The sequence below is a fragment of the Cervus elaphus genome, chromosome 23 (assembly GCF_910594005.1).
Source record: "Cervus elaphus chromosome 23, mCerEla1.1, whole genome shotgun sequence".
Lineage (NCBI taxonomy): Eukaryota > Metazoa > Chordata > Mammalia > Artiodactyla > Cervidae > Cervus > Cervus elaphus.
Genome location: NC_057837.1, coordinates 29,714,869 through 29,742,272, shown reverse-complemented (window position 1 = coordinate 29,742,272; position 27,404 = coordinate 29,714,869). Strand labels below are relative to the sequence as shown.

The following is a 27,404-nucleotide window of genomic DNA, read 5'->3' as shown; positions in this document are numbered from 1 at the left end:
GGGACAGGGGCTTTCCAGGTGGCTCAGTGGTAAAGAATCCACTTGCCAATGCATGAGACGCGGGTTCGATCTCTGGGTCAGGAAGATCTTTTGGAGAAGGAAATAGCAATCTATTTCAGTATTCTTGCCTGGGTAATCCCATGGACAGAGGCTGATGGGCTGCAGTCCATGGAATCGCAAAAGAGTCAGACATGACTTAGAGACTAAACAATAACAACAATAAAAAAGGAAAGAAAGAAAATTCCTAAGACAGACAGGGTAATAGACAGAGAGACAAGGGGCGTAAAAAAGTTGAACAGAGTCTGAACAGAATCTCAGTGACCTATTGGCCTTAACAAATGGTATAACATGTTTAATTCGGTAACAGAAGATAGCAGAATTTCTTACTCTGGAAGTAGAAAAATGACAAAATTGCTCTTATTGAAGAGCAATCTTGAGTGTCTATTAATATTAACTATCCCCCAGTAAGGAAATCTGTATTGTTTGTATGTGCATGTTATCTGACCGTGCAAATTGCTGTAAAAGTTCACATACCTTCCACAGAATTAGGAATATCTTGGCCCCATTTGGCAAAGAAATTGGAGCCACCTCCTCCCCAAGGAAAGCAAACCAGCCTAAAAAGTGCATTACGATTCTGGTATAAGCAGTTCACAACTTTTTCATTCCTAGGGAGAAAATTCAAATATTTAACATGATGTAAAGTAAGTCCACCTGTCCTAACTGATTTAGGTGTGTTTTAACAGAAATTTTTATTCATTATAAGGAGACTGTATTCATATATAAAGGGATCACCTTTTTTTTTTCCCAACAAGAACAGCCAAAAAAATTTTTCGTGGATTCATTTTTAACAGTTAGTATATATAAACTTTGATAGATGTAAGTGAAATAGTCAAGTATCTATATGTAATATTTAGGAAATACATTTCATATGCACATTTAAAAGGGATAGACATGCTAATTTAGAAATCACCTTTTTCCCAATTCAGGGAATACTTGTATCTACACAGTTTTATCTCAATGTCTTCATGATTTCAGGTCATCTGTAAGTTTTCCAAAGCATGTAATTTTCACTCCCTTCTGAGTGTTAATTAAATACACCTTTTTGTATCTGCATATAATCATTGGAAATTTCACCACAGTGTCCAACTATCCTTCCACCTAGTATTCCAGATAATTGCTTTTTAAAAAATTCAATATATATATATTCAATATAAATATATGTACAAAACATTCAATATATATACGTTTGCATCATCCATAATTTAAACACTTCCTGTAAAGTCTTCACGTTGATCATTAAATTATTTACAAAGTTATATAGTCTTGCCAAATGTGAGATAATCAACCCTACTATCATGATTAAATCTCTCTTGCCTCTCTCTTTTTTAAGTTCCCATTTAGTCAGTTGATCTCTGTGCTGTGTTGTGCTTAGTCACTCAGTCATGTCTGACTCTTTGTGACCCCATGGACTGTCACCCTCCAAGCTCCTCTGTCCATGGGGATTTTCCAGGCAAGAATACTGGAGTGGGTCGCCATGCCCTCCTCCAGGGGATCTTCCCAACTCAGGGACTGAACCCAGGTCTCCTGCATTGCAGGTGGGTTCTTTACCAGCTGAGCCACCAGAGAAGCCCAAGAATACTGGAGTGGGCAGCCTATCCCTCCTCCAGGGGATCTTCCCAACCCAGGAATTGAACCAGGGTCTCCTGCATTGCAGGTGGATTCTTTACCAGCTGAACTACCAGGGACGCACCCCCAGTTGATCTCTACAAGCATCCAAAACTAACAATGATTGAGATTTTGTCAGGTTTACATGTATTCCTTAAAGAGGATTTTGGTTTTCATGATAAAAATAATAGAACGCTACTAATTATGAGAAACTTTACACAAACTTAAGCATAAGTTAAAACCTTTCTTGGGGGGAAGAATAACTTATGGAGAAAAACTCCTTGGCTTGTATTAGGGCATTTATGTTAATAACAGCTAATTTAAAGAGAAAAAAGGGCATTTTTTTTTAAAGGTTTTTTAATGTGGGCCATTTTTAAAGTCTTGATTGAACTTGTTACAGTATGTTTTTTATGTTTTGGTTTTTTGGCAGCCATGGGACATGTGGGATCTTAGCTCCCTGACCAGGGATCAGGCCCACTGCACTGGAAGGCAGTGTCTTAACTACTGGATGGTCAGGGAAGTCCCCTCAAAGGGGTAATTTTAATGTTTTCTTTTGAAGAGGGACATTTTGTACTTGAGGCTACATTCCTTCTAACTAAAGGAGATCAATCCTGAGTGTTCATTGGAAGGACTGATGTTGAAGCTGAAACTCCAATACTTTGGCCACCTGATGCGAAGAGCTGACTCATTTGAAAAGACCCTGATGCTGGGCAAGTTTGAGGGCAGGAGGAGAAGGGGATGACAGAGGATGAGATGGTTGGATGGCATCATCGACTCGATGGACATGGGTTTGGGTGGACTCCGGGAGTTGGTGATGGACAGGGAGGCCTGGTGTGCTGCAGTTCATGGGATCGCAAAGAGTCGGACACGACTGAGCAACTGAACTGAACTGAAATGATTATCAGCAAACTCACTGACCATGGATCAGCCCTAAATAAGAGCTTCATAGCTATCAACCATTTACTGGAAAAACACTAGAGTCATTTTTTAAAGGAGTACAAAACCTTCCATAGTGCCTTCCACAGTTTGGTAAAAACTGCATAGCTAATGGGTGAGTTTTCTGAATCTTATTTCTGGAAGCTATTGAAGAGTCTAGAAAAATGACTTGAATTCAACATTACTTTAAAACAAGTCCATATTTTTTAAAGCCAAGGAGCCCTACTTCAGTCTATTTCAATGACTTGCATTCTCATGAACAAAAATATCAGAATAAGTATAGCCTTGCCATACCTGAAGACTATGTAATCAGCAGAAGTAGTTCTGCTGATTACAGGAGTTCTATAAGGAAAACAATACAAAGCCATAAACACAAAATTAGGTTTAGACACTTTGATCATTGCTGTTTTTTTTAGTTGCTAAGTCATTTCCAACTCTGCAACCCCGTGGGCTATAGCCCTCCAGACTCCTCTGTCCATGGCATTTCTCAGGCAAGAATACTGGGTTACCATTTCCTTCTCCTGGAGATCTTCCCCACCCAGGGATCAAACCTGTGTCTCCTGTGTTGGCAGTCAGATTCTTTACCACTGAGCCACCAGCGAAACCGTTTGATCATTAGTTTCAAGATAAAACCACCTTTCTTTGCCTTGGGGGTGGGGGTAGGAGCTGCTCTTCACTTATTTAGAGCCGGGCCAGTGTCGCAGTGGGTCCTCAGAACCCACATTGATGGGGTGCCTACCCTCCACAGCAAACCCACGGTGAAGATCTCACAAGAAGGTAGTGCCTGGGAGGGTATTGCTCATTGCTGTGAAGCCTGGACAGTTAGCAGAACATTCTCATTCTTGGGCTCTTGCCTGTCCTCTGCCTCCGTCCAATCTCCTGTGTCTCCTGAGAAAAACAGACGCAGACCAAGAAAAGCTAACCTTCCCAAGCCAATCCTCTGGGTGGAAGCCTTCTGCCTGCACTTGCCTTCTCTTTGTCTTCCCCTTCTTCAGTTTTGGTTTCGGTTAAATCATAAAATTCTAAGACTTTAGAGTTGAGAGGTATTAGAGCAATCATTTAACCCACTATCAACAGCCTGATAGCTCAGTTGGTAAAGAATCCACCTGCAATACAGGAGACCCAGGTTTGATTCCTGAGTGGGGAAGACCTGCTGGAGAAGGGATAGGCTCACTCCAGTATTCTTGGGCTTCCCTTGTAGCTCAGCTGGTAAAGAATCCTCTCACAATGTGAGAGACCTGGGTTTGATCGCTGGGTTGGGAAGATCCCCTAGAGATGGGGAAGGCTACCCACTCCAGTATTCTGGCCTAGAGAATTCCATGGACTCTGTAGTCCACGGGGTCACAAAGAGTCAGACACGACTGAGCGACTTTCACTTTCAACAGCCTAGTGACTAAGGCTGTGGAAACAAAGAGATCTGAATTCAAACCCGTTGATACGACATTAGGAAAATGACCTGAGTGACTGAAAATCTCAATGTCCTCATCTATAAAATGAGGACAATCATAGCGTCTTCCTTACACTTTGATTAAATGTCTCAAAAATACTCAGCATGGTTTTAGGAACCCACAAAACAAAAATGAATGTTTTCTATTAATCCTGGTTTGACAGTTGGAGAAATTGAGGTCAAGAGGTGTTAGGTTACTCGCCCAGGGTCACCCGGCCAGTGACAAGTCAGGAATTAGAACACAAGTCCTGTTTATCCTAAGAGCTATTTCCCCACTTTATCCTTCTTCTTGTTTTCTCAGCATCAACAAGCAACAAGTGGACCCATAAGTGGCAGGGAGTGGATAGCATACCTGGGAGGCTTCAGATGACAGAGCCAGGGACACAGACGTCTACTCTACTTCTGGATGTAAATGGAATCTTACTTTCACATTTGTAGCCAAGTCATGGATTTACAGTTTCACATTAAGCTCACCACCAAGTCAGTACCATTTTACACAGTGAGTAGTTGGTACCATTTACTATACCTTACAGGACTTCCCTAGCGGTCCAGTGGTTAAGACTCTGCACTTCCAGTGCAGGGTTCGGTCCCTTGTTGGGGAAACTAGGATCCCACATGGTGTGGCAAAAACACAAATACCTTGCACTAGGGAGAATGGCCATCAAATGAGGTCTCTCTGAGAAGCCCCTTCCCATGTAAAAGGGCAACCTCCAGAGGCAGAGTATTAGAGCACCTGGGATTGGAAAAACCCAGACTGCACACAGTGACATACCTGATTGTCTCAGCTTTGTCTCTGCTCTCCATTTGTTGAGGAAATGGTACAAAATTGCTGCTCTCAGGAACTTTCTGGCCAGTGCCAAATTCAATACCTCTTTGGATATAAAACCTCTGATCAGCCTCGAGCACACTTTGAAATCTGTTGATTATTGCTCCAAGCCCTATTTGAAAAAAAGAAAAAAAAGAGGAGAAGAAATGGATTAGAAGCAACATGACAGATGTTATGTTGGAGTCGCCTGCCTCAGCTCACATTCAATCATCAGTAAGTGTTTCCATTAGCTGAACCCCTGGCTAGGACAGAGAAAGACAAAGATGCAACATTTCTAAAACTCCAGCTAGTAAATGCCCTGCAGCCAAATCAAACCAAGAACACTCAATACTGACTAGAAAATTGGGGTCTGAGGAGAGGTTTGAGTTTAAAATATTGGTGTCTTCATTTTCTAGATATTTACAAAATTTTAAAACTTAAGGAAGAATTAGGAGGTCTTAGAAAAACTTTACTGCTAATACCAAACTTCTGGGACGTCCCTGCTAGCTCAGTGGCTAAGAAACCACTTCCAAAGCAGGGGACATGGGTTCAACCCCTGGTCTGGAAAGATTCTATCTGCCATGGAGCATCTAAGCCCATGCCCCACAACTGCTGAGCCCGTGTGCTCCCCAACAAGAGAGGCCACTGCAACAAGAAGCCCATGCACCGCAACAAAGAGTAGCCCCCACTCACTGCAACTAAAAAAATCGCACACACAGCAATGAAGACCAGTGCAACCAAAAATAAACAAATAAATAAAAAATGAAATATCAAACTTCCAACTCTGCAAGCTACAAATATTCAGAAAAGAAAGGAAGAATAATTACCCCCCCTAGTGGACTTTATCCTTTTACTTCCTAGAAGCTCCTCGAATCATGTCAAGGCCCTGGATCACTCAGCTGTGAGCCTCAGGAGTGTTCCCCGGAGACCAGGCTGATCTCTCAGTGTGCTGACTTCTTATAGTGCAGTGCAGAGCACCTGGAGGAACTGAAAGACCTGCTTAACTAGGGGAAGAGAGTTCCTGGAGGCGGGGATCAGCTTGTCACTCAGGTTGTTTTCTTAGTAAGAATGGCCTGGAGAAATTACAAATTCTCAAAAAACACCCCACCTGTATGATTCATTAGGATTCCACTGACTCCTTAAGTAAGGACATAAAATGCCAGAAGAGACGGCTTTGTCTACCAAGAAAAATTGGCAATCAGAGGTTGGATGCATATTTTTTGTGTTTATGACTGAAGGCTGTTACTGAGGGCTACAGAACGGCAGTAAAATGAGGCTAAATTCCACCAGCTGTTTTTAATAGAAATAAGTAAAACCTATTCTTCTTTCTGATATCATCTTATTTTTGACTTGGCACATTATAGGCAGGAGAAGTGTTTACTTTTACTTAATAGGTCTTCCCTGGTGGTCCAGTGGTTGAGAATTTGCCTACACATACAGGGGACATGGGTTCAGTCTCTGGTCCAGGAAGATCCCACATGCCACAGAGCAGCTAAGCCTGTGTGCCGCCGGTGCCAAAGCCTGCACACGCTAGAGTCTGCTCCACAACAACAGAAACCACCACAACAAGAAGCCCATGCACCACAACTAGAGAGTAGCCTGCGCACAGCAACAAAGACCCATCGTAATCAAAAATAAATACAAATTAAAAATTTACTCAATAGACTTTTTTTTTGACATGTCAATTGAGTAAATGTCAATTTACTCAGTTGACATTTTACTTCAATAGATATCACTGAAGTCCTGGGTCATTTCTCAACATTTGGAGTTATCCTCAGATAAAAGTGATAGTGACTCTGTCCTCAAGAAAAAAACAATAGAAGTGTCTATTTGATTGAAATCCTGGAGGAGAGAAGAGAGGGATGAGGTAGGGACAATATTCAGGAGACAGTGGCTTAGATTTTCCCACAACTGATACATTATACCAGTCCGAAGAGTAAAGATGCCCAGCACATTCTGAGCAGAATAGACTAAAAAGAAAAAAATGTATGTAATGATGAAACTGGAAAACAAAGACAAAGGGCAAATATTAAAAGCCCAGAGGATGAGGGGATGGACTATAATCTGGAAGGAACAGCAGAGTGGAAAGCTAGCACTAATCTCTTCAAGTGCTAAAAGAAAAATTGCTAAATTGGGATTTTCAGAACAACTCTCAAGGCAGGGAAAATCAGAAGAATCAGACTTGAAAGAGATCAAAACCTGGAGCAGAAGGATGTAAAACTCACCTCCCCCCAAGTCTACACAATGTTGGAAAGATGGTCTCTGCAATAAATGGTGCTGGGAAAACTGGACAGCTACATGTAAAAAAATGACACTAGATCATTCTTTAACTCCATACACAAAACTATGCTCAAAATGGATTCAAGGCCTAAATGTGAGACTGAACACTATAAAACTCCTGGAGGAAAACATAGGAAAAACACTCTGACATAAAGTGTAGCAACATCTTTTTTGACTCGTCTTCCAGAATAATGGAAATAAAAACAAAAATAAACAAATAGGGTCTACTTAAAAGCTTTTGCACAGCAAGGCAAACAATAAACAAAATGGAAAAACAACCAACAGATTGGGAGAAAGTATTTGCAAATGATGCAACCAATAAGGGATTAGTCTCCAAAATTTGCAAACAGCTCATGACACTTAACAGCCTCAAAAGAAATAACCTACTCAAAAAATGAGGAGAAAGCATAAATAGAAGACATTTCTCCAGAGAAGATATACAGATGGCCAATAGCACATGAAAAGACATTCAAGACCACTAAGTATTAGAGAAATGCAAATCAAAACTACAATGAGATATCACCTCACACCAGACAGAATGGCTATCATCAAAAAAGCCACAATCAATCAATGCTAGAGAGGGTATGGAGAAAAGGGCACCTCCTACACTGTTGAAAATTGCTAGTTTTCAGTTTAGCAAGTTGCATAGCATGGCCAAAAAAAAAAAAAAAAAAAAAACCCAAATAAACAACAACATCAAAATCCAGATGCGGAAAAATTCCTATTGAAAGCTAACTGGAAAATAGCAGAAGGACTCCTGTAACAATCAAGGCTGTAAGAAAGATACACACATATTTGGGTAAAACAGGAAGAAAAACATTGGGTCAGGACCTGTGTCCCTTGAAGGGGGCTAAGAGGAGAAAGGGGATTGGACGTGTGGACGCTGCCCCAGGGAGTGAGCAGGTCAAGGCTCAGACTGAGCATCCCTGTCCTGGGGTCCTATGTGGAGAGACAAGCCCCCTTGCCTGGTTGGAGAATCTCTGGCACAGGTAAAAAGGCTGGAGCAGCCCGGACACCACTTAGGAATGCACAGGTGCTGGCTGGCCCCCAGGTAGGATGGGGAGAGGTCTTCCCCGACCACCTTGCTGTGTTCCCCAGCCTGCATGCAGCAAATGTAACAACACTCATATCAGGCAAAATAGACTAAAACAAAATCTATAACAAAAGGCAAAGGCATTATAAGTAAATCAATACAAGAAGAGGATATTACACACATAATACAGGAGCACCTAGCATATAAAGCAAATACTGAGACATAAAGGGAGAAATTAACAATAGTACAGTAATAGTAGTGTATTATTAGTATATTATTATTATAATAATACAATAGTAGTAGCATATTAGTAGTATAGTATTATTATAATAATGCATTAATACCCTCTGACATCAATGAACAGATCGTCCAGATAGAAAATCAGGCAATAGTGGTCTTAAGTGACGCAGTACAGCAGTTGGACTTAATCTATAGGATATTGCATCCAAAATCAGCAGAAACATATTCTTCTCTTTTCTTCCCTAAAATTTTATTTATTTATTTTTGGCTGTGTGGGCTTTCTTTAGTTGTGGTGAGCAGGGGCAACTTTCTAGTTGCAGAATGTAGGCTTCAGTAGTTGCAGCATCCAGGCTCTAGGACAAAGGTTCAATAGTTGCAGTGCGTGGGCTTAAGTTTCACTACAACAAATGAGATCTTCCTAGATTTTGGATTGTACCCATGTTTCCTGCATTGGCAGGCAGATTCCTTATGACTGAGCCTCCAGGCAAGTCCTCAGCATCACTAATTACTGCTGCTACTGCTGCTAAGTTGCTTCAATTGTGTCCGACTCTTTGCAACCCCATAGACGGCAGTCCACCAGGCTCCTCTGTCCCTGGGATTCTCCAGGCAAGAATACTTGGAGTGGGTTGCCATTTCCTTCTCCAATGCACACATACATGCTAAGTCGCTTCAGTCATGTCCAACTCTCTGCAACCCCATGGACAGCAGCCCACCAGGCTCCTTTGTCTAGAGACATGCAAATCAAAACAACAATGCAATATCACCTCACACCTGTTAGTATGGCTGTCATCAAAAAGTCTACAAATAATAAATGTCAGTGAGGATGTGGAGAAAAGGGATCCCTTGTACACTGTTGGTGGAAATATAAATTGGTGCAACCGCTGTGGAAAACAGTAGAGGTTTGTCCACAGAGCTACCATATGATCCAGTATATATATATCTAGAAAAATGAAAACACTAATTTGAAAAGCTGCATCTAACCCAGTGTTTATAGCAGTACTATTTCCAGTATCCAAGACATGGAGGCAAGCTAAGTGCCCATCAACTGAGGAATGGATAAAGAAGGTATGATACAGAGATAGATGGGCTTCCCTGGTGCCTCAGACGGTAAAGAATCTGCCTGCAATGCAGGAGCCCTGGGTTTGATTCCTGGGTTGGAAAGATCCCCTGAAAAAGGGGATCTCTACTCCAGTATTCTTGCCTGGAGAATTCCATGGACAGAGGATCCTGGCAGGCTACAGTCCTGCCAGGGGTTGCAAAGAGTTGGACATGACTGAGCAAATAACACTTTGACTTCATATATATAGATATCACAATGGAATATTACTTAGCCATAAAGAGGAATGAAATTCATGTTGCAATTTGCAGCAACACAAATAGACCTAAAGATTATAAAATAAGTTAGACAGAAAAAGACAAATACTGTATGATACCACTTATATATGGACTCTGAAAAATAATACAAATGAGAGTATATTCAAAACAGAAACAGATACATACGTATAGAAAAACCTTGGGGTTACCAAAGGGGAGAGGAAAGGGGGAGGAACAAATTAAGGATCTAGTGGTAAGAGATACAGACAACTAAGTATAAAGTAGAAAGCAACAAGGATATATTGTAAAGCACAGGGGATTATAGCCATGGTCTTGTACTAAAAATGGAGTATACTCTGCAAAAATACTGAATCACTCAACTATACACATGAAAATAATATAATATTGTAAATCAACTATACTTCAGGAAGCAGAAGCAGGGCAAAATAAAGACATTTTCAAGTGTCTTTTCTAAGTTTGCCACCCAGAAGACATTCTCTAAATTAAATTTTAAAGGAAATATATACTTTGGGCAGAAAGTAAGTGACTGCAGATGGGAGATTTTGAGATGCAAAAAGAAATTTAAAAAGACAATGGTAAATAGGTGAGCCAATGTAAATAAACATTAATTGCATAAAGCAGTACCTGTAATTTCTAGTTGGCCTTAAAATATATATGGAATTAAAATATTGAACAAAATAATGTATATGTCAAGAGCAAGTAAAGGAATTTCTTTTTTTTTCCTTTGAGGTTTTATTAAGTTTAGACTGATAAGTATGCATGTTTTAATTTCTAAGGCAAGTTTCTTGAAAGAACAGAAACATACCATATGCCACCCAAACTGGAAGAGAGGACTGTTTAGTGAATCAAAAAGAGAAAAGTAAGGAAAAACATAGAAAACACAATAAACACAGGTAAACATAGAAAACACAGGTAAAACAAACAGAAAACACAATACAAGATAGCAGATTAAACCCCAAATATCACTGCCTGTGCTTTTTAAAATATTTTCATTTGTTTGTTTGACTATGCCAGCTTTTAGTTGTGGCACACAGGATCTTTAGTTGTGGCATGCGAACTCTTAGTTGAGGCACGTGGGATCTGGTTCCACGATCAAACCCGGGTACCCTGCACCGGGGGCGAGAAGTCTTAGCCATTAAACCACCAGGGAAATCCCAGTTTTATATTACATATTAATGGGCTAAATTCTCTAAGTATGACACAAAATTGTCAGGTTGAATTAAAAAGTAATCCAGCTATAATGCTGGGTATATAAGATGTATCTAGGAAGATATCATTCTTAAGATTTAAAAATAATTTCAAATGTAAAACAGTCAATGCCAGGCTCTGGCACAGAGGAAGCATGTTCTGAAATGTTTTGGCTACCAGCTAGGCAATGGAAAAGAAGGCCTGCGGAATGGCGTGTGAGAGAACAAGGCGGAAAGAGCAACAGGTGCCTGAGCCCCGGAGGTGAGCTGGTGCACGGTAACTGAGAAATCAAAAGGATTTGTGCACGGATGGAAGGCGGAGCCTGGATGTAAGTAGGAGGCAGATTGTGGACAGCTTTGTGAGCAAGCAATCTGAAGAATTTGGGGCTTGGTCTTAAGACAAAGAGAAGATGACCTGCGTCATCTTTCAGGGTGATGGCTCTGATGACAAGGTCACGGCGAAGAGCATGTTAGGAGGCTGTTGTAATAATTCAGGAGAGGAAGGATGATGCCTTGGGCTAACATTCTGACATTAAGAAACACTCACAGAACAATTGTGAAGGGCCAGGCATCACTCACACTTTTAACGCGCTGTCTTTTATTGTGGTTGCTAATTTATTAATGTGGCCGTACTGGGTCTCAGTTACAGCACATGGGGTTTTTGTTGTTGTTGTTATTTTATTTATTTAACTTAGGCTGTGCTGGGTCTTCACTGCTGCGAGGGCTTTCTCTAGGTGTGGTGAGCAGGGGCTACTCTCTAGTTGTGGTGCACAGGCTTCTCATTGTGCTGGCTTCCCTAGGTGCAGAGCACAGGCACGGACTCTAGGTGTGTGGGCTCAGTAGTCGCAGCTACCTGGGTCTAGAGCACAGGCTCAGTAGTTGTGGCACATGGGATGAGTTGCTCTGTGGCAAGTGGGACTTTCCTGGATCAGGTATCGAACCTGTGTCTCCTGCATTGGCAGGCAGAGTCTTTACCACTGAGCCACCAGGTAAGCCCAGCACACAGGATCTTAACTGCAGTTTGCAGGATCTAGATCCCTGACTGGGGATTGAACCTGGGCCCCCTGCATCGGAAGCTCAAAGTCTTAGCTACCAGACCACCAGGGACATCCTGTGTTAAGTCTTTTAACTTTTACAGTTATGTGAACATTCTTCCCCCACATGATGAAGGTATTATTATTATATTATTTTTCTATTATAAAATTGTATTTGTGTATAAGTTTTTATATATGTCTCTACACACACACACACACACACACACACACATGCATATTGTGGCTGCACTGAGTGGCTTGTGGAATCTTAGTTCCCCAACCAGGGATTTTACCCACACCCTCGAAGTAGAAGCACAGAGTCCAAACCCACTGGACCACCAGGGAATTCTGAAGGTATTATTATTACCTACATTTTAATTTAAAGAAACTAAGGCACAGAGAGGTGCAGTGACTAAAAGACATATGTTGGCAAGCAGTAGACCCAGCTAGTCTGGCTTGAGAAGCTCTTAAACCCCAGTGCCCACCTCTACTGTGCGTTATGTGCCATGACAGCCTCCTTCCCTGGCATCTGTGGGATCTGGTGCTTTATTAGACATGGTGAGTGTGGAAGAGCTACAAACAGTGTGACTCCCAGCTTTCTGACTTAACCAATGGATGGGGTATGTGGCGGTGCCGTCAGGTCTTGAGATGGAAAACAGGAGAAATGGTCTGTGGGGAAAGGCGAGGTGTTTAGTATCAGATTATTAAGGTTAAGTGTTAGTTGCTCAGTCGTGTCTGACTCTTTGTGACCCCATGGAGTGTGGCTCACCAGGCTCCTCTGTCCATGGGATTCTCCAGGCAAGAATACTGGAGTGGGTTGCCCTGCCCTCCTCCAGAGATCTTCCTTGCCTAGAGTTCAAACCCAGGTCCTACATTATCATTCCCAAGGTGGACTCCAGTATTCTTGCCTGGGCAGTCCCAGGGCCAGAGGAGCCTGGCAGGCTACAGTCCATGGGGTATCAAAGACTCCGAATGGACTCAACAGCAACATCTGTGAGGCACCCATGGAGGGATTTCTAGAGAGTATTCGACCACAGGGACTTGAATCTCAGGGGTGTGTCTGGGTGTACCTTAAATTCATACTACACTACTAAGTATTTTAAATGACCCAAGTTTGTTCCTTTTTTATGCCTGAGTAATATTCCAATCAGCAGCTTCCTGACAGGCATCACTGAGTACAATTTAATGGCAGAAACCAAACAGGTCTCTGGTTCCCAAGAGAGAAAGTTTGCCCCACAGTGCTCATTCCTACTGGGGATGCTGAGCCACAGCTGCACCGTCTGGCCCTCTTGCAGCTTCAGCCTGAAACTGGCAGCTGTGTGTTAGAACAGCTATTCCCCATGGTCCATCGTGGAACAGGATTGGGCTTCTCTTGGCAGGGAGGCAGTTTCTACCACGGACCAAGGCCTATGAGCTGAGTCCCACTACAGAACAGATACCCTACAATGAGTGATTGCGAACACTGCTCTCTAGTACCGTGGCGGCCAGCTGGCACCAGCACTTATGAAGAGTGGCCAAGAAGGAAGTGGCTTTTGCATTTGTTAAGGAAGATTGGCACCATCTGAGCTTACCATAAAGCTTATGGGGAAAGTGCTGATCATGTGGACTCTGTGAACCAAAATTGCATGTCATAGTCCCAAGGGCCATGATTGTGAAATGAGTCTTGCTGCAGAGGTACTGTGGCAATTACTAATTACTAAGCTAATTACTAAGAGTTAATTACTCTAATTACTAAGAGCATTCCAGACAAAAACTGCTTGAGCAACTTCTTTGAAGTTTTTTTAAAAGTTTGGCCTCACTCCAAACTTTTTGAAGTCATGTGGGATCTTAGTTCTCCAACTAGGGATCAAACCCACGACCTCTGCATTGAAAGGCAGAGCCTTAACCCTTGGACAACCAGGGAAGTCCCCCTGGATTGAACCTTAACCTGAAACAAAATGTCAGAAATGGCACACCATGGATGGTTCAAGACTGTTTGTTACTGGCTTTATCTATGCTGTGTCAATGTCTGTTTCCTGAAGCTGCTGTAATAAATCACCATAAACTGGTGTGCAGAACAACATGAGCTTATTCTCTTACCGTACTAGAAACCAGAAGTCTAAAAGGGGTCTTATTTGGCAAAACCAAGTGGTTTGCAGAGCTGTGTTTCTTTTGGAGACTCTAGGAGGGGAGAGTCAATTTTTGGCCTTTTCTAGCTTCTAGGGGCTTTATGTGGTTTTTGGGGGGGGGGTGCTTTTGGCTTCTGCCTTACCTCTCTCAGACCTCTGCTTCTTTCATCACATCTCCTCTGACTCTGACTTGTCTGCTGCCCTCTTTAAGGACCTGGGTGATTTCATGGGGTCTGCTGAGGTTTTTCAGGTTAATGTCCATATATCAAGTTCTTTATTTAATCACATCTGCAGTGTTTCTTTAGCCAGGTAAAGTGCCATACCCACAGGTTCCAGGGTTAAGGATGTGGCTGTCTTTGGGGTCAATTATTCTACTGTGGTAAATTTTTTAAAAAGCATGATTGGGTTCAGAAGACCTACTATGCTCAGCACCTACTGGTTTGTCAAATCTGGAAAATGATAGACCAGATTTGTGATCCTGACCAGAGAGGTACAGAAAAAGGACTTGAAACAAGTGGTAAATAAGATGACACCAGGCAGCGTGTGAAAGGCTTACAAGAGGCTTGCTAGTCTATTTATCCTTTCCATCATGTGTCTGTTCTGAAAAGGCACAACTTTGAGGAAAACTAATGGAGCTTCATAAGGACACATAGTTCTGGAAGAGGAGCCCTGGAGTTGAATGAATTGATAAATATGAGCTTGAGAGAGTCAGTTCCTGGGTAGGTTGATAAGAAGTCTGGGGTCCCTGAGGAGCAGATAGGAGTCTGGAGTTCTCAAGGAGGAGAAAAGGACACTTCTTTCTTTCTACATTGCTTTCTCATAGTTAATATAACATTGTATCCTGCTTGAGGACATGTTTCTCCTTCTTGAGAACCTTCTGACTAATCCTGTCATCTTAAAATGTATATTATGGGAGTGGGTCTGTTAAGACCTTTACAGCCTTGAGACATTCTCTTGATTTATTGTTAATAACCAGTTGAAAGGTATATAACTCTGTTGCGAAGACTAGCAAGGGGGGCACTCTCGGTCTCCCTTCTGATGTCTATGTCAGAAGCTTTCTCTGTCCCTTTTTATACTGTAAGAAAACTCTGCTACATATAAGCTCTTGAGTGACCAAGCCTGGTCCCTGGTCCCAAGCTAAATCTTCTTCTTCAGAGAGCCAGCGTATCCAACATCGTTCATCTGTAAGCTATCAAGCTCATGACGTGAAATCTATTCAATGGTCAGAACTTATCATTGGAGACAGATAAAAAGTCTTGTGCATGCATGCATGCTAAGTTGCTTTATTTGTGTCTGACTCTTTCCCAACCCCATGAACTGTAGCCCACCAGGCTCCTCTGTCCAGGGGATCCCAGGCAAGAATACTGGAGTGGATTGCCATGCCCCACTTCAGTGTATCCTCCCGACCCAGGAATTGAACCCAGGTGTCCTGCATTTCAGGTGGATTCTTTACCATCTGAGCCACTAGGGAAGCCCAGTGACAAAAATTTACAATAAAAGGCTATCTTTCATCTATTTAATTTCAAAGTCCTCAGGACTCACTGATCTGGGGGCACTTAAGTCTCCCAGGCTAATAGCCTTCCTTGTACTTGGGCTATTTCTGCAGTGATTAAAGGAAGCACTGGAACATATTTCCTGTGGTAGTGATTCAAGGGCGACCCAGAAGCTGACCCAGGACAAGGTTTCAAGTCCAAGGAAGTGACTCAGAGGGAGAGGACCAGCAGGGCAGTGCGAGAAGGGGTGAGGAAGAGAGATAACCAGTTGCCTATGTCATCCAGTGAGATACTGTGGCACGTGACTAGAGATTAACCTCAGGACATTAACGTTCCTCTAGAGGAAGCAGGTGGCTGACACCTCTCTGCCCCAGGCACCATCATTTCTTGGCAATTCAGTGAAAAGCAAAGGAATCTAGAGGCAAGAGAAAGCTCCCAGGCCACAAAATACAGATCTGGCAGTTCAAAGTGATGGTCTAGTGAAGTGGTAAAGGGTGGGGGGCTGGGGGTGGGCCTAACCTCTACACAGCCACTTGAGTGGTTTCCTGGGGAGGCTTTCTCTTCCCCTGCACAACTGTTAACTTTACCACAGTTAAAACAGGAAGAACCAGACTGAGGCGGGCATCAGCGGCATGCTACTGCAGTTATATTTTAGAACAAAGGGAGATGATTACCAGAGACCAACTTTTGATGTCTCAAAACATTCCATCAGAGTCTGCACTTGGGACTATTTTGTAAAATGACACTTACATGATGTCAAATGAAACAACGGATTTTTAAAAAAGATCATGGCAAGTAATACTGAGAAGAGAGGCTAGTAAGCATAAATTTTCACTTTGTGGACTTCCTTGTCGTCGCACTCCCTCTGTTTGTTGTAGTAATAGAAAGTATTGTCCCTTCTCTGAAGCTTCTTCACATATCCTGTCTCTGGCCAACGATCTACCTGTACATCCAAAACCAAAACACAAATATTGTAATGGTCCTTTTATATAATTGTTCACTATCAAACATTAAAAATTGCAAGTCACATCAAACAACAAAGCACAAAATTAAAAAATACTTGAGCTCTTAGTGATGTCTTACACTTGTAGACACATAGACACACATACATAAAAAACACACATACAACACACTTGTCTCACATTGTAACCTTATACTGAAGGACTATTAGTTCAATGCTTCTCCCTAGATCCCAATTTCTAGGTTTAAATTTCTACTCTGCAGCCAAGATAAAACTTTCAGAATAATCTAAACTTTATTCTTCTTATATTTACTAACTATTTTATGCATTATTACTTACTAACTTCTGAAAATAATACCTAAGGAGGGAATTAGGGCTAGGCCGAGGCAACAGGAAGAAGCTAGCCTGGATGTCTCTAAAGGTGAATGTGTATCTCATGTCCATATTTCAAGTGCACACCTTGAAACTCAATTTTTCATAGAAATTTGAGGTAATGAACAAAGTCTTCAGCAATCTCTTCTTAGCTTCTCCTCCTTAGTTTTTCTCATTTGCCATACTGGTTTGCTTACTTGATTGTTTGGCTTGATCCAGTTTGGACCTTTTTTTTTCCCCTTCCTCTGTGAAGTCAATGCATTTCTGCTCTGGTTAGATATGTTGCTTCCGGATGGTGTGACGTCTACTCCATCACTGTCAAAACCCAAGCTGGAGGCTGCTCATCCAAATCCAGTGACGTGACTGGCAGAGGCTGGCACCAGGTTGAAGGTGGTCAGGAAGAGGGAATTCAGTGACCATGGAGCAAATACGGTGATCTACCAGAGCTTTCGCTTCACACAAGCTACAGTTCACGTGCCTCCGAATTCAAACAACAGGGAGGGACATCCCCAGCAGTCCAGTGATTAAGACTTTGTGCTTTCACTGCAAGGGGCAAAGGTTTGATACCTGGCTGGGGAACTAAGATCCCACAAGCTGCATGACCAAAATCCCGCCCCCCCACCCCCGCCAAACTACAGTTAGAAGCTCTGGGCATTAGCTCCTCCTGTCTTCAGAATCTAGAGGGGGAGACCAGAGCCAGATAAGTAGAATCTCATGGGATATAATCCAGAACCAAAATGGGAACAAGTGACAGCGCTGGAGAAGGAGAAAATTAGGAAGGGCCTGCTGAGGTGCCTCTGGAGGCTTCTACTGCCCCAAAGATCAAGTGGAAACTTATTAAGGTGACATACAAGGGTTCCCATCTCCCCATCAGCCTTTATCCTTATGCCCCACCACTGAACCACTTACTATTTACCAAGGCCACCAGTCCAGCCTTCCATGGCCTTATACCCATTCCCTCTGCCTGGAAAAATGAGTCCCACCCTCAGCACCCCCACCACCTGTCTTACTTGAACAAGTATTTGTGGGTTATACACACTGCACCAAGACAGAAAGATTATGAATTAAAAACAGCTACTGAACTCACTGGGCCTAATGTCTATGAGATAGACTCATCAGCAAAGCATGTGATGCACTTCAAGGTCAGGGCCCTGAGGCCTGACAAAGTTGAGGGGGTCAGGAAGGGCCTCGAGCAGGTGACAAATTTATTCATTTGGCTGCACTGGGTCTTAGTTGCAGCATATAGGATCTAGTTCTTTGAGCAGGATTCCAACAGGGGTCTCATGCGTTGGGAGAACAGGAGTGTCAGCCACTGAACCACCCTGGAAGTGACCTTTTAACCCACATCTAAAGAATTCCCACCAAAAGGAGTACCTATTCGGGAAGAGCATCCCAGGGAACTGCATTAAAGGAAATAATGTCAGTGTCGCTGGGGCATGGATGTGAGAGTAGAGAAATACTGAGAAAGGGAAGGACCAGATGGTGAAGACGCCTGCAACCCTTACAGTGGGAGCGGCTGTCACGTTCAAAGCAGAGGAACAGCACAGCTACAAAGACGGCATACAAAGACCTTGGTGGACTCGAGCCAGGAGGAATCTTTACCAAGACTGAAAGCAGCAAAGAGGAGTCGGAATAGTCCTGGGAAGACATGACAGTGACCTTCACCAGAGTTGCCGGTGGACGGAAACACATGCTAGTTGAAACAGGAGGTACAATCCGCCCGACTTAGTGATCAACTGGGAGTAAAGCAGGGAGGACTCAGTTTCCGGATCCGGTAATCGATCCCCGAGGTCATCTCTCTCTGGTCTGCCGTCTATCTAGTGCCAACCTACTATTCAGCACACACGACTGGAGTTATTTTCTTGTCGGCCTCCACTTCCAGGCTGCGGAGAACAGAAGGGCCGGGTGGGGCTTTGTCTGATTGCTTCTCGTATCCAAAAGACGCGCAACTCCAAACAGAGCAGAGCCTGAGCCCAGGCCGGGACGCAGGAAAACACGCCGGGACGGGGAAGCCCTAGGGACTGGGGGCCTAGACAACTTTGCGCGCGCCTGGCCGAGTCGCCGGTTCGATCCCAACCAGAGCGACCCCTCCGGATCTCACATCCCAGCGCAGAGCCCTCCACTCACGTCTGCCCCGGCACCGGCTCCACGTGGCCGCGCTGCGCGTGCGTAGAGCTCACTCCTTGCCCGGCCTTTGCCTTCCAATGCGGTGGGGCAGGGGATGGAACCGCTCCGAAAACGCTTTACATTCTTTTGCATCCGACCACTCCCAAACCGGAGAGTCTGTCTGCCCAGGGCGTCGCGACAGTTTCAGGAGTTTAGGAGCTGGGTGGAGGCGCTGGGAAAGGCCCTCCAGCGGCAGTGCGCAGGCGCAAGGTGTGTCTCGCGAGATCTCCAGTTGCCTGGGAACGGGCGGCCAGCTATCCGCTGTCTGTCCTGGGGACCACTGTACCCGTTAGACTCCAAAGGCTAATTCTCTCTCCAGTCGCCGCTCCTTTCTAACCCAATTTCTGCCTTTCAGCGCCTGGTAGTCTGAGCCCCTCTCGCTTTTCTGTTTTCGGCTTGCCAAAGAGACGCTAAACCAGTGCCCCCTTCACCGCGTCTCTGCCGAATCCCTGGCAATGTGGAAATAAATAAAGATAAAGGGGAGATGGGGAGGTGGTGAGGAAACCATGCACTTACAAGCAACGATGTAGACCATCTTGAGCCTCCGTAAAGAGGCGAATAAAGGCTATCTTGAATTCTGTGACAGCAGTTCAGAGAATTCCAAATACTGTGACTACTTCAGCCAATGGAGGCTTGAATGGTTACGAACGGAGTCGCTGGGAAGTCAGACAATTAATTGTAAGACAGCTGAAGAACATTTTCAAGATCAGGGATCTGAATCTGTTGACTTACTCTTGTCAAGACCGAGACCATAGTTTGCTTCTGACCTAATAAGCCTCCTCCCTCCTCATACCCTTTCTTTTCCTTTTCCAGTCTAACTTAGCACTTTTCTTCCTCTTCTAAATATCTTCCTGTTTTTCTCAATCGCTTCACCGCTCGTTTTGTTTCGCATCTTTGGTCTGTACAGCTTCAATTTTCGTCACCTACATAGTACCCGGCTGGCCGTAAAGTAAACAAAACAAGGAGCTGTGCGTGTGGTCAGAGTATTGCAGGTTACGCGGGGTAAAGTATAGTGTGATTTTTTTTTTTTTTTTTTGTCAATTAGAAAAATTAAAAAAAACCACCTTAGGAGTTTGAGTGTAACAGGCTTTTGTTTCGTAAAATGAATAGTAACAGATCATCACGATGAACAGTCAACATGCAGTTGTAAAGCAATCTCAGATCACAATTTTTAGCAGCAACCTCTCATTGCCCAACAGAATCCCTCTATTCTTGAAATGTCACTGAATGTCCTGATTCAGCTCTAACCTGTTTCCATCATGTCTGTCGCCTTATTCACTAGAAACAAGATGGGCATTTTGGGTACTGGAAGGCAAAAAGTTCATGTCTCATGATTTTTTAATATAATACTTAAAATCTTCGGTGGCAGCTAGACTTTCTACTACCATTGGTAAAAGCTGTGACACTAGACCCTAAGGCAGGTCACGTGAAACAAGACCTGTTTGTAGACTCAATACTGTGTTAGGTTATAAGCTTCATAAATCATTCAACCCTTGAAAAACATTAATAAACTTTTTTATTCCTCTTTGGCTGAGCCACACAGCACAGCATGAGAGATCTTGGTTCCCTTGCCAGGGACTGAACCTGCACGCCTTGCATTAGAATCTGGAGTCTTAACCACTGGACCACTAGGGAAGTCTCCCAAATTGCTAGTTTTGAATGTAACTTAACCCTGGCTTTTGATTTGGTAAATTGCTGATTATGGCTATCTTTGTTAAATTTAAATTGAATTAGCTTAACTTGTGACGCAGTGATTTTTTTCCTGGCTTCTTATGTGGTCAATGCAATCAGGTATATTTAATGGTGGCAAGCTGAGATTAAAATGTTAAATGTAAGAGCCAATCACAAGGTTATTATTTTTTTTCAAAGTAATGAAAACAGTACTTTATCTACTGTAAAATTGCAGGTTAATGATTTAGTCCTACAGAGTGGCTCTCAAACCTTCAATGAACTCACTGATTTAAAAATTATAAAGTATCATTTCAAAGATTAAATAATAATGAGGATAAATCACATGTTAAGTAGTGCCGCCAAATAGAAGTTTTAAAATTCTCAAAAAAATAAAAAAATAAAAATAAAATAAAATTCTCAGTAGAAATTTTTGGATAAAAAGATGAGAAATTATTCAATCAAAGTGGAAGGTAAATATAATTTTAAAAGAATGAAGTATTATGAGTCTTTTTTAAAAAAAAGTATTCCAATAAATATTTTAAAATCTAAAAAAATAAGTCTCAGATCTAATTTTTAAGCTGTATGACAGAAACACGTCAGATTGAAGTGCTAAAGCAATGGGAAGGAAATATGTGTAAGTTTTTGTTCCTCTAAGGTTTCAGATTTATAGCTTGAGTATCATTTCAGTTTATATTTACTCTATGAAGATTTGCAGCCACTATATACATGTCTCTGGATCAAAACCAGCTAAGGTCAAGATCTTAACCTCATCATCACATGACTCTAAAGCAAACTAATTAACCCTGTCTATGAAGTGATAAAAATAGTACCTGTTGTGAGGATTAGAAGAAATAATCTACTTAAAATGGTTAGCACAGTGCCTGATACATGCAGAGTGCTTCATAAATAGAACTGATGGATCCAGTAGCAACCTGAATTCAGAGATAATAGGTTAATAAAAATTAAGCCTCTATGATTTTAGTGCCTTGTTCTGTTTGAAGACTAAGCAATAAAATTTCCACAAGAATGTTGCTAAAATGAATGCATTTCGAAGGTAATTTCTCTCCCATTTGTATCATACAAACACTGTAACAGAAGTGTTTTTAAAAAAATTTTCCCATGACCCAATAACCTCAAAACTCATTTCCTTTCAGTGTTTCCTTCTAATTTGTTTCACATTTAAGTGTGCACTTACATTATTAAAATAATATAAATTTTATATTCTGATTTTCTTTTCATATAACATTTTTCCCTATATTTCCCAAACATAGTTTTCAAGTTGTCACTTTAACATATATTTAGTATCTTATACCAATCAGTTTACTTTTTAAAAATAGCTGTTCCTCTGTTATTTTACCCTGGGAACTCAATTTGGTCTTTGAATAACAAAGTGTTCTTTTTATATTCATTCTAGAATTGGACTACAGTTAGGTTTATACGCTTGCCATGATATAAGAGCCATTTAAGAGACCTGACAATAAGTTTTGTCATTAACCACAATTTTTTGTTGACAGAAAGTTACCAGCTGGAAAGTTTGTCAATAGAATGTAGGAGAATTGAGCAGCAGACTCTTCTTTCCCTCTGGGCATCCTCATCTTTGCTCTGTGTATGTGTGCATTGGAGTTCTCCAGAGAAGTAGAACCAGTGAAGATACAGATGTGAGTTATGGAGCCTGAGAAGTTCCACAGTCTGCTGTCTGCAAGCTGGAAACCTGGAAAGCTAGTGATGTCAATTCAGTCTAAACCCAACGGCCTGATAATCATGGGGGCTGAGTTTAAAAATCTCATTCCAAGGACATGAGAAGGTGAGATGGGATGTCCCAGCTCAATCAGGGTAGCAAGAAACAAGGGGGGCAATTCCTCCTTCCTCTGACTTTTGTTTTATTCAGGCCCTTCATGAATAGCGAAGATTGGCAGGCTGCAGTCCATGGGGTCACAAAAGAGCCAGACATGACTGAGCATGCAGACCCAGTTCGTGGATTGGATGGTGCTCACCTACACTGGGGAGGGGGGATCTTTTGGGTTGGCCAAAAAGTTCATTCAAGTTTTTCCCCATAAGTTGTTATGGAAAACCCCAAAGAAACTTTTTGGCCAACCCAATATTTTACTGAGTCCACTGATTCAACTGCTAATCTTTTCCAGAAGCACCTCCACAGTTCTTGTTGTTCAGTTGCTAAGTTGTGTCCAACTCTTTGTGACTCTATGGACTGCAGGTTTCCCTGTCCTTCACTATCTCCTGGAGTTTGCTCAAATTCATGCCCATTAAATCAGTGATGCTATCTAACCACCTTATCCTCTGCCCTCTTCTTCTCCTTTTGTCTTCAATCTTTCCCAGCATTAGGATCTTTTCCAATGAGTCAACTTTAATACTTTGGCTACCTGATTGAAGGAACCCCCACAGATACACCCAGAAACAATGAAATAATGTTTAATCAGGCCAGTCAAGTTGACACATAAAATTAACCATCACAGTATGATGGTCTCTGTATCATACATAATAATTGTTATATAAACGGTAACGTTATTTTAAAATCAGTGACTAGAATAACTTTTGTGATGAGCTACAAAATCAATGACCTTTTTAGTATGCAGTTAACAAAGCCTCCTACTGAAAGTGGTTAGTCAGTGGTTATTATCTGTCTTCAAAGTCTGGATCTTTTCCAAGACGGGCTCATTGGCTTACACAACATCTCCTCAAAATCCCAAGGACTCTCTGTCCTTCCCCTTTGCCATCCTCTGACTCTTGGCATTGGCCCTCAAGCTTGTCCTCTCAAGCTCACAGTCTAGTGGTGACAGCTCTGATCGTCACAATTCACATAACCACGTGGCAGGAAGCAGAAGTTTCCCTCATGCATTTCTTTCTATCAGAAGGAAAAATCTTCTTAAGAAGCCCTAACAGACTTCATTCTGTTGCTCACTGGACAGTATCAGTCACATGCCCCCACTGAAACCAGTCCCTGGCGGGGGTGAGTGAGTCAAACGAGACTTGCTGAGACCAGTTATGAGTCTTCTCTTGGAGATGGAGCATAATATGGCTCCATAACCAAATGAAAGTAGGATCATTGACAAAAATGAAGGGGGAAATGGCTGCTAGGTGGGGAACCAATACATTAATGTCTCCAGTAGGGAGACATTTTGTTTAGTGGAGTTCAGTTGCAGAATACGTTAATTGGACACTAATACATAAAACACATGCAATTTAACAACCAAATGATCAGGGTGGAAACAAAATGATGAGCCATTATAATTTAATTCAGCCCTATGTATTAGCATTGAAACCAAGCCTAAAAATGACACAAGTTTAACACAAGTTTAAAGAGGAATATTAAACTCACGAGAGGTTGTTGGCAGTGGTACCTGGAGAAGATAAAGCCCTGAGCTAGCCATTACATCTTGTTAACTGGGTAAAAGCTGGAAGGTATTTATGAACCTTGACTTCGAAAACTCTTTTAAAGTAACAGTCATGTCCAACTCTTTGGGACCCCATGGACTGTATAGCCTGCCAGGCTCTTCTGCCCATGGAATTTTCCAGGCAAGAATACTGGAGTGGGTAGCCATTCCCTTCTCCAGGAGATCTTCCCAACCGAGGGATCGAACCCATGTCTCCTGCATTGCAGGCAGATTCTTTACCATCCGAGCCACCAGGGAAGCCCAAAATAATAATAAATGTTAAACCAAACAAAAGTAAAAATGCGTCCTGTCAGACAGTCTTTTTCTGAAGCTAGTTACAGTGAAATCATTCTGGTTAGTTTTTTGCAAGGAGTTTTCAAACATATTAATTTTAAAATAATGTGAAATGTGATTTTCCTGGCTATGTTTACTTAGTTGTTTACTTTGGGAAGTGGTATTAGTTGTCTGTGGTTTCAGGGAAGTTATATTTATTAAGAGTTTGTTGTAGAAAATTATTTATCTAAAGTTGTGACATAGTCAACTGTACCTAACCTGTGACATAGTCACCTGACATAATCACCAATTCAGTGTTAGGACATCACTGACTTTATAACTTTACTAGTTTAGAAGTAACTTGACCTCATTGATTAGTCAGAAGGTACTAAGAATCCTGTTTTGATTTTCTTCCCATGGACCTGTTTATAATGAATTTGGTAGCACTAATAGACATTTCAAATAAATAACACAAGTATGAGTCTTTTCACTTCCTTCCTTGTGAATATTCATAATCAACAGCTGTTTAGGCCAATCAGACCTTGAGCAAATTCAGCCACTCACACAAAACCAGATATCAGAAATGGAGAACCATATCGTAATTGTTAATGTAATATTTAAAACCACTTAGATTTATGGAAAAAGCTTATATTTCTGATTAGTGACTAGTAAAATAATAAGGTGAATCTCACCATAGAAAATGTAATGAAGTAGGAAAAAAATGAAATGGGTAGAAAATTTTAGTCTATGTGTAAAAGAAAATCTTTGGAAAATGCAGTTTGCTTCATATATAACTTTTGTGTGTGTGTAGCCAATATGAGCTCTTCTAAGCCAAAGATTACAACTTTTTAAGCTAGAAATGAAAAAGCCACTGAAAATGAAAAGCCTACAGGATTTAGTTTCTACTAAGGTAAATGTTTATAACTATAACCATTAATCAAAAAACTCTCAGGGGATCCTCAATAATTTATTTAAAAGAATAAAGTGATCTAGAGTCCCCAAAATGAGAAAATGGGCCCGTTTCTTGGTACAGTCTCACAAGAGACCATCATAAAATTTCAGTTCTCTAACTCCCTGGCTGGGCTGCTTTTCGGTTCTTCTAGCTCAAGAAACTGGTTTTCAGTGACCAGAACTCTCACCAACGTTTCTTGTAGACACAGGGTTTTTGGCTGTTACTAATTTTTACTTTCATGTCCCCATTTTTCTTCGTTCTTTTTTCCTTCAGTTTTTAAAAACTCTTTTCTTCATTTTCATCTTTACTTTTTTCTTTTTCTCATGTTTTTTCCTTTTTAAAACTTTGTTTTCTCTTATTTAGATTTGTCAGTATTTGGTTTTGTTTATTGGCACGTCTGGCATTATGTTTTGGTTCCATTATAAAGATCAGTTCATCAGAGGATGTCGGGAAGTGATTTTCTTTTGAGGTGATTTGGGTCAAGTTCCTGACCAGCTTTCCTCAATTTTAAGTTGACCTTGAGACACCCTGACTCCCAGGTCAGCAGTAAGTCCAACACGCTCCTGGCCTCTCAGACATCTCTGTTGAGGATGACCTCCATATTGACAATCATTAACAGTCAAGACCATCACCATGGGCAACATGACCGAGCTAAAGCTGGCTCAGTACATCCTGACTTAGGAAAGAGGCAGTCATGAAGATCATTGACAAGACTTAGACAAACTCCTCCGGACTCCAGAGACGGTCCCTTGAGTGAGAACCATGAGAGACTTGAGTCCTCCCCAAACAGTTATTTGTAGCGATCCATTCTGCCTTCCTTGAGGAATTACTTAATGGAAGAGACATATTTGAGGACCTGGTGGCTCATGGAAATCCATAAGAAAAAGAGGTTCTGGCAAATTCCATCGGTGATACACTGTCACCAGAAGTGCATTGCTCATAGAGTTAAAGGCAGAGCGCCTGCTTTTGGGTGCTGATATGAAGAAAACTTTGAAGACTATGGCTTTGGCGTTACATTCACCTTTGGCAACAAACTAGATATCTTCACTGGCTGTCCCCCTTTAGGCTACCCTGGAACTCTTCCAAGTCCAAATAAGATAGACCCACAGTAGACGTGTGGAATCTGAGAATCATCCTATATACACTGGTCTGCAAACCCCTTACCTGTTGATGGACTCCTGCCTTCAAGGAGCTGCAGGAATCAGTACTTAATGGAATAGACCATATGCCCTTTCACATGTCCAGGAAATGTGAACTGCTCAAGAAATTTCTCATTCTCAATCCCAGCAAGAAAGGCACTTTAGAGCTCATCAGGAAAGATCCGTGGATAAACAGAGGTCGTGAAGATGAACCAAACCTTGCATGGAGCCACTCTCTTGACTCCCAGGAACCCTGATGGTGGCGTCCAGCGTGACAAAAGGCAGGAAGTCCAAGGCTCACTGATGGCTGGAAGCACAACCAAGTGATGGCCATCTCTCTGCTTCTGAGGTACAAGAGAGCCGAGCAGGAGGGCCACATCATCCCCCTGAAACCCCAGACTTTGGTGGATCTAATCAACAGCAGCCCACCCAGGATCCACCCAAAGTTTCTGCTAACACACAGCAGTGAGGTGTCAGCAAGCTGGCAGCCCCTTCCACTAATTCCCATTCTAACAATACTCAGAGGGACAACACAGAACATAAGCCACCTGAGGAGGACCAAGTGTAGGGCAGAAGGGCAGTGGCAAAGCCAAGGAGGGGAAGAGACCACCTAGCCTCCAGCACAAATCAACGCAGGAATTGCCTGCTTTGGGAGTGAGCAAGCCCCGGCCAGGCCTCTATGCAAAGGGGCAAAGCCAGCCTAACCCTGCCAAGGTCAAGGGCTCTAAGGGCTCTGCACCCTTCCAACACCCCAGTCTCCCTGACAAAGCCACGCCTGCATAGAGATCCCCGCATTATGGCTCACCAAGGCCTCAGGGCCATGCCCCATTGGGAAGCTGGGCTGTGTCCCCAGCCCAGACTCCCAAGGGTGTCCTTTTCTTCCACCCACCCATCAGAAGTAGTGGCAGAGCCACAGAA

At 42.3% G+C, this 27,404-nt stretch overlaps 1 protein-coding gene across 9 annotated transcripts in view; it reads right to left on the bottom strand.

The window, feature by feature from the left end:
• LOC122681677 (S-acyl fatty acid synthase thioesterase, medium chain-like) overlaps positions 1–19,272 on the bottom strand; it is a 39,356-nt gene extending 20,084 nt beyond the window's left edge. For 2 of the 9 annotated variants that reach the window (XM_043884015.1, XM_043884016.1), the window contains exons 1-3: positions 18,499–19,272; positions 4,821–4,986; positions 535–665 (exon numbers count right to left, since the gene is read on the bottom strand). In XM_043884015.1, the coding sequence (XP_043739950.1) occupies positions 535–665; positions 4,821–4,852 (163 nt within the window). In that variant the 5' untranslated portion in view covers positions 4,853–4,986; positions 18,499–19,272. Of the gene's footprint in view, positions 1–534; positions 666–4,820; positions 4,987–16,983; positions 17,003–17,093; positions 17,440–18,498 lie in introns of those variants that run through there. The other 7 variants (XM_043884008.1, XM_043884014.1, XM_043884011.1 and 4 more) reach the window with 6 other exon arrangements.
• Between the last annotated feature and the right edge of the window lie 8,132 nt (positions 19,273–27,404).